This window comes from Sinocyclocheilus anshuiensis, unplaced genomic scaffold (genome assembly GCF_001515605.1).
Source record: "Sinocyclocheilus anshuiensis isolate Anshui unplaced genomic scaffold, SAMN03320099.WGS_v1.1 scaffold38, whole genome shotgun sequence".
Classification (NCBI taxonomy): Eukaryota; Metazoa; Chordata; class Actinopteri; order Cypriniformes; family Cyprinidae; genus Sinocyclocheilus; species Sinocyclocheilus anshuiensis.
Window position 1 is genome coordinate 2,771,274 of NW_015544213.1, and position 11,289 is coordinate 2,782,562.

The 11,289-nt window shown below is 35.0% G+C and overlaps 2 protein-coding genes and 1 long non-coding RNA gene across 5 annotated transcripts in view; 1 reads left to right on the forward strand and 2 right to left on the reverse strand.

Moving 5' to 3' along the window:
- The window catches only part of LOC107697085 (DNA repair protein RAD51 homolog A-like), a 5,351-nt gene extending 4,466 nt beyond the window's left edge, over nt 1–885 (forward strand). The window contains exons 6-7 of the mRNA XM_016497728.1: nt 210–331; nt 415–885. Coding sequence (XP_016353214.1) covers nt 210–331; nt 415–538 — 246 coding nt within the window. The 3' untranslated portion in view covers nt 539–885. The remainder of the gene's footprint in view (nt 1–209; nt 332–414) is intronic.
- Nucleotides 886–1,212: 327 nt separating this feature from the next.
- Nucleotides 1,213–3,278, reverse strand: LOC107697191 (uncharacterized). The gene is made up of 4 exons (XR_001635170.1): nt 2,820–3,278; nt 2,691–2,744; nt 1,477–1,557; nt 1,213–1,399 (listed from the first exon to the last, which is right to left on the reverse strand). It is a non-coding gene; the product is annotated as an uncharacterized LOC107697191 (long non-coding RNA).
- A 1,051-nt stretch (nt 3,279–4,329) lies between these two features.
- The window catches only part of LOC107697192 (regulator of microtubule dynamics protein 3-like), a 7,656-nt gene continuing 696 nt past the window's right edge, over nt 4,330–11,289 (reverse strand). For 2 of the 3 annotated variants that reach the window (XM_016497867.1, XM_016497866.1), the window contains exons 3-12: nt 9,586–9,726; nt 9,182–9,491; nt 8,373–8,475; nt 8,141–8,201; nt 7,986–8,061; nt 7,814–7,891; nt 5,832–5,930; nt 5,703–5,756; nt 4,489–4,569; nt 4,330–4,411 (exon numbers count right to left, since the gene is read on the reverse strand). In XM_016497867.1, the coding sequence (XP_016353353.1) occupies nt 4,346–4,411; nt 4,489–4,569; nt 5,703–5,756; nt 5,832–5,930; nt 7,814–7,891; nt 7,986–8,061; nt 8,141–8,201; nt 8,373–8,475; nt 9,182–9,491; nt 9,586–9,726 (1,069 nt within the window). In that variant the 3' untranslated portion in view covers nt 4,330–4,345. The remainder of the gene's footprint in view (nt 4,412–4,488; nt 4,570–5,702; nt 5,757–5,831; nt 5,931–7,813; nt 7,892–7,985; nt 8,062–8,140; nt 8,202–8,372; nt 8,476–9,181; nt 9,492–9,585; nt 9,727–11,289) is intronic. The other variant, XM_016497868.1, reaches the window with a different exon arrangement.

Genomic DNA, 11,289 nt, shown 5'->3' on the forward strand with positions numbered 1-11,289 from the left:
TGTTGCTTTGGCAGCTAGCCAAATGTATAAAATGCATTTATTTTTATTCATTATTTATTAACAATTACCTTTTTTTTCTTGTTTATTACTGTAAAGCTTTAAAACTAAATATATAAAACGCTATATAAATGTGACTTGACTATATATGATGTATATATATAATGTGAAATCATAGAAATATGTCTTATGTTTTTAAATCTGGTTTGTAGTTTGGTGTGGCTGTGGTCATCACTAACCAGGTGGTAGCACAGGTGGACGGAGCAGCCATGTTTTCAGCAGATCCCAAGAAGCCGATTGGAGGAAATATTCTAGCACACGCCTCAACTACTCGGTAACACTTGATGATTGTGGTGCCGATTGATGCTCTCATACTCTATAGATCAATATCTCAAATCAATTCTCTGTCTCTTGTAGATTATACCTGCGGAAAGGTCGAGGAGAGACGCGGATATGCAAGATCTATGATTCTCCATGTTTGCCTGAGGCAGAGGCAATGTTTGCCATTAATGCTGATGGAGTGGGTGATGCTAAAGACTGAAATGAGACCGACCAGAGAACCTGTTTGAGACCATCAGCCAGAGAAAAGACTCCTGTAAAATGATTGAAATGTGTAAATGTGGACACATTGTCTAGTCCGGAATTATTCGGAAAGAGAATGAACCCTTCAAGAGGGAAATTTATGGTTTATTTAAATATATGCAGATTGATGGATATTCACGGATCTGGATGATTTGAGCTGGTGTAATTATTTGCTCTAGTGATGTCAGCCTCCTCTTTACTATTTGTTATTTACATCTTTTGTTATATTTGTTTGTTTTGTCTGGACTAAATCTTTTTCTTGTACATAAACTACTCAGAATTAAAGTCTTTTGTCTGTTAAACTAATAAGAGTGCATTTTGTGTGTGTATATAAAATACTGTCGGTTAAAACCATCGAAGTAGATGGAGAAAAACGGCAAAATACTGTGAGACAATTAGAATTTTATTGTCGTATTTCAGGAATTCACTTAATGTCAAAACAAAATCAAACATCAGGCATTTTGTAATTTATTAATTTCACAGCATGTTTAAATATAAAAATTAGGAATGTTACCTTCATCTTTTTTAAGGAATGAAACGCAGTGTTTTGTGGAGGAGATATGTGAACAGCAGTAAACTATTTTAATATATAATATTTAGATTTTTTTTTTCAGATTACTGAAAGAAAAATATGCATTTTAATAATGCACATCCATTGCAAACAACATTAAATAAATAAAACTGCACATATCAGGTGAAATGTAAAAAGATTAAATGAGTTTTCATTAGACCCCGTCCCAATTATTCATACTGCTTATAGATCACTTTTGCTGTCAATCAAAGCCTTCAGCTCCTCCTGTAAAGCAGCGCTGTCAGAATCCTGAAGAAAAAAACATTCATCTGAGACACATAACTTCAAATCAGCAATACTAGTGAAACTGAAGAGCACAAATTCACCTCATTTGCTCCTGCTGGTGTGCTCAGAGCTAAATGGACCCAATTTCTGGCCTCTGACACGTTTCCGAGCTCCTTATGACACTGCAAACAAATGCATCGTTTTCCAATAAGAAGTTTTTAAATATTTTTGTGTGAACTGTTCCTTTAAGGCAAGATACTGCAGGCAAACCCATTGTTTTGTGTATTTTTGCGACTTTGGAGCCCCCTATAGTTAAAGGTGCTTTATGCAAGTTTTTTGACTCTACTAAAGCATAAAAATACCATAATATGTTTGCAGATATTTAAGAAACATGCTAAGTTAACATACTTGTTTATATGAAAAACAATGCTAGTCAGTTATTCTCCTTTGAAAATGTGCGTTCCGGGCCGGAATGTCGGTCTGTTTTGGTTTGTGAAACCCGCTCACTGCCAGTTAAACCCAATTGTATTTCGGGACCCCGGGTTGCCAGTTGGCGGAAAACACAGCGTATTTAATTTCATTCATAGTCAAGTGCGCTCGTTCCTGTTGGTGTCGTCAATCTGGCAACCTGCGTGTGGAATATTCCAGCTGTACACTTGCATTTATTGCTGCCGTAAAGCAATCCGCTCACCAAACTTACATTCTTCCAGAACAGTCGTTTGGGAAACAGAAGCCATTCGCCTCATTAGAAGTCAGTGTGCCATCAGAATAATCCAGAAACTGATATTTCAAGGTAAAAACCGTGCATACAGTTGCTTCAAAATGAGTCCGAAATCTCCAGTAGCACTTACATACATTTAACTTTTGTTTTATTCCCATCTATGTTTGTTTATATATCATTTACCTCATTTTAATAACATTTAATTCCTAAAAATAGTTCAAATGTATTTTTTTTTCTCTGTTGACAGCATTTTCTGATTTATGGAGTGGTAAAAAAACATCTAGAATCCCTCTGTAAAAAACTTTACAAAATGAAACAATATTTTTAAACCTGACTTTATCCAATGTTGTATATTTCTGTTTTAGAAATGTATGCAAATGAGTGCACATTTAATTAGATAATGCATCATTTACATATTTAAACATCAAGTTTCCTACAAAGTTTGATATAAAATAATTTTCTTAATGTACTGAAATGCTGAAGTATGGTGATATCTATTAGTTAAAAAAATATCCTATTCGCCTCACCTGTAGTGTCTTGCCTTAAAAGAATGCCACATCTTGAAGAATAAACCATTATAGACAACACGGTTACCTTGGCTATATACAGGCGAACTGGTTTGGAGAAACCTGGATTTAACTCCTCCGCCTAGAGATAAGACACATCAGAATAAATCTGATGAATGCTTTCAGCTGATAAAGCTGTACATAATCTCATCATTACCTTGAGGAAGTTCTCCAGAGCTTCGTTCAGTGAGGATGTGGGGGGAGTTTCATAAATCGTAGCTGCGGTTTTCCTCTCCAACCAACCCAGAGAGCTCACCTACAAACATGTGCATCTCACAGATATTACGGGTCGGCCGACAGTGGTTTTAACATATTTTACTTTTGATTCCGTCGTCCCAAAATCAATGGGGTTTTTCTGTGGCTAACACAAGTTCAATATATTTCCTGTTTTATTCTACAACATAAAATACATTAGTAATACTTGTGATTTTTTTTTTTACTTGTCTTGAAAAAGGCGGTTGCTAACAAGTGTCTAAATGTGACTACAGAGGTCGTTGATGATCATCACACTGAACAGGTTAAACTCATCTGCAAACCTCATCATAGCAAATCTCGGCTCTGTGATTATATTGGCACAAAATGTAAACTATTATTGCATATCTTTATTCTGATAAATGTGACTATAAGGCATGGAAATATTAAGATATTATAAACATTAGCATTATGATTTTCTGTAAAGCTGCTTTAACCCTCTGGTGCTTCTCACGTGCCGATCAACAATGACAGAATTGTTTTTACTTCAATGAAATTAATGTACTATATTTTAGTTCAGTAATGTTTTAGGGGATTTTATAGTACTAAATTATATTTATGCTGTAGTTATAATCCTTTTTTACATGGTAAACCACTTTTTGAGCATAGACCTGAAAATTAAATTTCCAAGTTTAACTGTTGTAAATTTTGACTTAGGTTTGATCTCTTTTTAAAGAAGACACTAGGTTGATTATTGCTGAAGTGAAAAATGTTCAAAAAGTGAAAGAAAAAGAAGTTATAGAAGTTTAAACTTATTGTTATATTTATATGAAATATATATTTTCCAAAACATGTTTTACTGTAAAACTGCGACAAAAACAAAGCCATAGCTCGAAACAAGTTGTGTTCCAAATTTGAGGTTGATATCTCAAAAAATTAGCTTTCCACTAGATGAAATTCGTTTCCCATTCATTTCCAATGACTGTTTTTTTTCAGGGATATTTATCCTTTTTGAATCATGTTCATGATTTTTTTTTCTGTTAAACTAATAAGAGTGCATTTTGTGTGTGTATATAAAATACTGTCGGTTAAAACCATCGAAGTAGATGGAGAAAAACGGCAAAATACTGTGAGACAATTAGAATTTTATTGTCATTTCAGGAATTCACTTAATGTCAAAACAAAATCAAACATCAGGCATTTTGTAATTTATTAATTTCACAGCATGTTTAAATATAAAAATTAGGAATGTTACCTTCATCTTTTTTAAGGAATGAAACGCAGTGTTTTGTGGAGGAGATATGTGAACAGCAGTAAACTATTTTAATATATAATTAGATTTTTTTTTCAGATTACTGAAAGAAAAATATGCATTTTAATAATGCACATCCATTGCAAACAACATTAAATAAATAAAACTGCACATATCAGGTGAAATGTAAAAAGATTAAATGAGTTTTCATTAGACCCCGTCCTAATTATTCATACTGCTTATAGATCACTTTTGCTGTCAATCAAAGCCTTCAGCTCCTCCTGTAAAGCAGCGCTGTCAGAATCCTGAAGAAAAAAACATTCATCTGAGACACATAACTTCAAATCAGCAATACTAGTGAAACTGAAGAGCACAAATTCACCTCATTTGCTCCTGCTGGTGTGCTCAGAGCTAAATGGACCCAATTTCTGGCCTCTGACACGTTTCCGAGCTCCTTATGACACTGCAAACAAATGCATCGTTTTCCAATAAGAAGTTTTTAAATATTTTTGTGTGAACTGTTCCTTTAAGGCAAGATACTGCAGGCAAACCCATTGTTTTGTGTATTTTTGCGACTTTGGAGCCCCCTATAGTTAAAGGTGCTTTATGCAAGTTTTTTGACTCTACTAAAGCATAAAAATACCATAATATGTTTGCAGATATTTAAGAAACATGCTAAGTTAACATACTTGTTTATATGAAAAACAATGCTAGTCAGTTATTCTCCTTTGAAAATGTGCGTTCCGGGCCGGAATGTCGGTCTGTTTTGGTTTGTGAAACCCGCTCACTGCCAGTTAAACCCAATTGTATTTCGGGACCCCGGGTTGCCAGTTGGCGGAAAACACAGCGTATTTAATTTCATTCATAGTCAAGTGCGCTCGTTCCTGTTGGTGTCGTCAATCTGGCAACCTGCGTGTGGAATATTCCAGCTGTACACTTGCATTTATTGCTGCCGTAAAGCAATCCGCTCACCAAACTTACATTCTTCCAGAACAGTCGTTTGGGAAACAGAAGCCATTCGCCTCATTAGAAGTCAGTGTGCCATCAGAATAATCCAGAAACTGATATTTCAAGGTAAAAACCGTGCATACAGTTGCTTCAAAATGAGTCCGAAATCTCCAGTAGCACTTACATACATTTAACTTTTGTTTTATTCCCATCTATGTTTGTTTATATATCATTTACCTCATTTTAATAACATTTAATTCCTAAAAATAGTTCAAATGTATTTTTTTTTCTCTGTTGACAGCATTTTCTGATTTATGGAGTGGTAAAAAAACATCTAGAATCCCTCTGTAAAAAACTTTACAAAATGAAACAATATTTTTAAACCTGACTTTATCCAATGTTGTATATTTCTGTTTTAGAAATGTATGCAAATGAGTGCACATTTAATTAGATAATGCATCATTTACATATTTAAACATCAAGTTTCCTACAAAGTTTGATATAAAATAATTTTCTTAATGTACTGAAATGCTGAAGTATGGTGATATCTATTAGTTAAAAAAATATCCTATTCGCCTCACCTGTAGTGTCTTGCCTTAAAAGAATGCCACATCTTGAAGAATAAACCATTATAGACAACACGGTTACCTTGGCTATATACAGGCGAACTGGTTTGGAGAAACCTGGATTTAACTCCTCCGCCTAGAGATAAGACACATCAGAATAAATCTGATGAATGCTTTCAGCTGATAAAGCTGTACATAATCTCATCATTACCTTGAGGAAGTTCTCCAGAGCTTCGTTCAGTGAGGATGTGGGGGGAGTTTCATAAATCGTAGCTGCGGTTTTCCTCTCCAACCAACCCAGAGAGCTCACCTACAAACATGTGCATCTCACAGATATTACGGGTCGGCCGACAGTGGTTTTAACATATTTTACTTTTGATTCCGTCGTCCCAAAATCAATGGGGTTTTTCTGTGGCTAACACAAGTTCAATATATTTCCTGTTTTATTCTACAACATAAAATACATTAGTAATACTTGTGATTTTTTTTTTTTACTTGTCTTGAAAAAGGCGGTTGCTAACAAGTGTCTAAATGTGACTACAGAGGTCGTTGATGATCATCACACTGAACAGGTTAAACTCATCTGCAAACCTCATCATAGCAAATCTCGGCTCTGTGATTATATTGGCACAAAATGTAAACTATTATTGCATATCTTTATTCTGATAAATGTGACTATAAGGCATGGAAATATTAAGATATTATAAACATTAGCATTATGATTTTCTGTAAAGCTGCTTTAACCCTCTGGTGCTTCTCACGTGCCGATCAACAATGACAGAATTGTTTTTACTTCAATGAAATTAATGTACTATATTTTAGTTCAGTAATGTTTTAGGGGATTTTATAGTACTAAATTATATTTATGCTGTAGTTATAATCCTTTTTTACATGGTAAACCACTTTTTGAGCATAGACCTGAAAATTAAATTTCCAAGTTTAACTGTTGTAAATTTTGACTTAGGTTTGATCTCTTTTTAAAGAAGACACTAGGTTGATTATTGCTGAAGTGAAAAATGTTCAAAAAGTGAAAGAAAAAGAAGTTATAGAAGTTTAAACTTATTGTTATATTTATATGAAATATATATTTTCCAAAACATGTTTTACTGTAAAACTGCGACAAAAACAAAGCCATAGCTCGAAACAAGTTGTGTTCCAAATTTGAGGTTGATATCTCAAAAAATTAGCTTTCCACTAGATGAAATTCGTTTCCCATTCATTTCCAATGACTGTTTTTTTTCAGGGATATTTATCCTTTTTGAATCATGTTCATGATTTTTTTTTCTTTGTCCATGTAGCAAGTGCCAAAATCAAATTTTGAGCACCAGAGGGTTAAAGGGTTAGTTCACCCAAAAATGACAATTCTGTCATTAATTGCTCACTCTCGTGTTGTTCCAAACCTGTAAGACCTTCGTTCATCTTCGAACACAATTTAAGATATTTTTGATGAAATCTGAGGGCTCTCTGACCCTCCCATAGACAGCAAGGTAACTACCACGTTCAAGGTCCAGAAAAGTACCAAGATGATCGACAAAGTAGTCCGTGTGACATCAGTGGTTCAACTGTAAAGTTACAAAGCTACACCGCCACACGCTCGCATCATGGTAACTGTCGTGAACGCGCGTCCACAAGTGATGCAGTAGAGACAAAAATGTGGAATAAAGTCGTTATTTTTGTTTTCTTTGCGCAAAAAAGTATTCTCGTAGCTTCATAACTTTACAGTTGAACCACTGATGTCACACGGACTACTTTGTCGATCATCTTGGTACTTTTCTGGACCTTGAACGTGGTAGTTACCTTGCTGTCTATGGGAGGGTCAGAGAACCCTCAGATTTCATCAAAAATATCTTAAATTGTGTTTCGAAGATGAACGAAGGTCTTACGGGTTTGGAACAACACGAGGGTGAGTAATTAATGACAGAATTTTCATTTTTGGGTGAACTAACCCTTTAAAAAATTGTGATAAGTGCTTTACAAGTACATTCAGCTGACTTTATTTGTGCTTCAAAATTCATAAAAGTTATGTTCAGTTGTGAAGATTATCTTGATGAACAAAACACTTTTGTTAGTCACAGAGCATATTTTCTGCAATAATCCAAAATCCTATTGACTTTCTGTCAAAGGAGGATTAGCAAGCACTATGAATTATTCCAGAGACTGTTGGCTGGCTTGGTTTTAGCAGTCAGATCTGACCTCTAAACACCAGCGGCCGAGCAGATAGAAACAGACGGGATCATCGTCACGTAGAACCAAAGCTCGATCCAAATGCTCCTGTCAGAACATCCAGAACAAACAAAGTCATTGAACACATGACTCAAGAAAGAAGCCACTCGTGTTCATCTGCAACACTGACATAAAGCCTCACCTTCAGTACGCGACCGCTTTTCAGTTTTCCGTGAATGCTCTCGTACTGTGAAGACAAGCGTGCGAGGATGGCAAACCTGAGAGAGCAGACATATTATGAACTACAGACATCAAAACTCATCTCAGAGTAAAGGTGTGTTTGTGTTGTTTTCATACCACTTGTGACAATCAGCGCTCAGTCCATTCCTCGTCAGCGCTACCTCTGCCTCATAATGACCTTCAGTGGCAAAAGGTCAAAGGTCAGTGCAGGTACAGTACATTATAAGCTGCGTTTCAAGTCCCAACTGAGTGTGAAATGCTTCCTATGCATTTGCAGTGTTTTTCTCACAGAGCATGATGTCAGGAAGTGTAGTCCAAATCGTAGGGCACTCGTGTAATATTTGCTCACCTTGCTCTGCGTAGTTTCTCTTCTCTTCTCTGTTGTCTGCCGTCTCACACATGTCGCTGTAGGCGCGAGCCAGTCGCCACATAAACTCCACATTATCAGCATACTGATCACACATACACAGAGATGCAATTTTTATTACAGTTGATATGGTTTTGTTTTATTTTGAATGCTAGAAATATTGTTTTATCATTTTCATATCGTATTTTGTTTGAAAAGTGTAATTGTGCTCTTTTAAAATACATGTCACTTGCTTTGAAAATGTCGTTCTTTTATATACATTTTAAATGTTTTGATTTTTAATGTTTTTAACTTTACAGGTATAAACTGAATACTAAATATAAATAAAATTATTAAATACTAAATACTTCATATTTAAGTACTATAAAATATACACAATGATTCAAAAGTTTGGGGTTGATATGATTTTTTGTTTTTGGACATGTCTTCTGCTCACCAAGGCTGCATTTATTTGAGGAAAAATACAGTAATATTGTGAAATATTATTGCAATTTAAAATAACTGTTTTCTATTTGAATATAATTTAAAATGTAATTTATTCCTGTGATCAAAGCTGAATTTTCAGCATCATTACTCCAGTCTTCAGTGTCACATGATCTTCAGAAATCATTCTAATATGATGATTGACTGCTCAAGAAACATTTCTGATTATTATCAATGTTGAAAACAGTTGTGCTGCTTCATATTTTTGTGGAAACTGTGATACATTTTTCATGGTTCTTTGATGAATAGAACAGTATTTATTTGAAATAGAAATATTTGTTAAAAAAAATTATCATTAAATATCTCACCAGCGGTCTGTTCTCCATCAGCAGCTGGAAGCCCTCTGCTTTTTTCCCAGAGTCCCCTGCATGCAGCAGATCACACTGGGCGAGCAGGAGGGCAAGTTCAGGGCTGCGAATGTCACTTAAAGACTCCACCATCAGACCGACATCTTCATCGTCCTCTTCTTCGGCCTGTGAATCGTCCTGTCTCAGCGTGAGCACCGTGACGCAGCTCTCCTCTTCCTCCTCATCCGAGTCTCTCCCGTCGTCCTCACCATCTTGATCCGTCTCTCTGTCCGTGTAGTCGGACTCGGCGTTGGAATAGGCCGTGGAGTATCTGTGGAAGAGCTCAACTGCTGAAACGTACACAAACTCAAGAGCTACACGGCATCCTGATACACAAACGTCCGGTGACAATGACGCTGACATACCCCACCTCGCTGTCGTCACAGAGACTGGCGACCCCGGCGCTGGCGGTGAAATAAATGGAGCTGGAGCTCATGGATTCAGAGCGTTCCCTCGGCATGAGCGGACGCCGCCGCCGCGATCTCTGACTCTCCTCCACAGTCTTCCTGGAAAGAGAGAGAGTCAAGAGAGTCAGATGAGATGAAGAAAACTCAGATGAGACAGAAGAGAGACTCAGATTAGATGAGGTGACAGAGATGCCCGGGTGATATGACAAAGAGGTTTGGGTGAGAGAAGACAGATAATACAAGGTCATGTTCAGTTCACTTAATTTTCTCGTGGTCACCATGTGATCATATGTGACCCTGGAGCACAAAAGCAGTCTTAAGTCGCTGGGGTACTGAAGATATGGCCTTGAGATCTTATGTTGAGGGAACGACATCCTTTTCTCATAACCACAAAATAAAACAATTAAAAAAATAAACCTGCATGTCCAAAGCAACTTTTTAAAAATGGGGATTATTAATAAATTAACATTTTATTTTAAATTTAGAATGACATTGAAGACAGTGCGGCATTAAGACATGGCTTTATTAAAATGTAATTATTATATAATAATATTAATTATTATAATATAATGTAAAGATGTTTGTATATATTAGATATTTATTTTCTCCTTCATTTTATGCATCTCTTTACCCAATTAACGTTCTGTATTTAACAAAGTACCATATAAGTTTTGTAAATACTGGAAATGCTCGACTATCATAAAGCTTTAACTCTATATGACTCTATTTCTGTAGGCCTATGCCAGTAGGTGGAAATAAATGATATGACTTTTCAGGGAATTTATATTTATATTTATATTTATATTTATTAAATTTATATTAAGCTATAACATTTCATTTCATTTTGGATAGGTTATATTAGTAAGTATAATTTTAAAGATGTAATTGTTGTTTAGTTTAGGTAAAGATATGCATGAAATAAAGAACTAGAAAATAAATAAATATATAATAGTATAATAATAATATATACAAATATTAAATAAAAGTAAGAGATGAAGTGCATAGGTTTAAAATAACATGGGATGGGATGCATAAAATGTTTTCTTGCAGACAGAACATATTCTTAAACTGATAATGACATAATTCAAACGCCATTCGAAAATTATCTATAGATTGAGCATCGCATAATATAATAAATGTAATATAATATGGTCATGTCTTAATGGCACACTGTCCTATGTCATTCTTAACTCAAAATAAAATGTTAATTTATTAATAATTTCTGATAACTCCAGGTTGCTATGGACACGCAGGTTTGTTTTATGTATGGCGTGGCCACTACATAATAATAATAATAAATGTTTTTTGAGCAGCAAATCAGCATATTAGAATGATTTCTGAAGGATCATGTGACACTGAAGACTGGAGTCATGATGCTGAAAATTCAGCTTTGAAATCACAAGAATAAATTACATTTTAAAATATATTCAAATAGAAAGCAGTTATTTTAAATAGTAAAAATATTTCACAATTTTACTGTTTTTGCTGTATTTTGGATCAAATAAATGCAGCCTTGGTGAGCAGAAGAAAATTCTTTAAAAAAAAAATCTTACTGATCAAAAACGTTTGACTGGTGCTGTATTATGACGTTCCCACGGTTATAATATGACAGACAAAACTAAAACCGAGCATACGAGTAGAAAGAGTGTTCACCCACTTGAC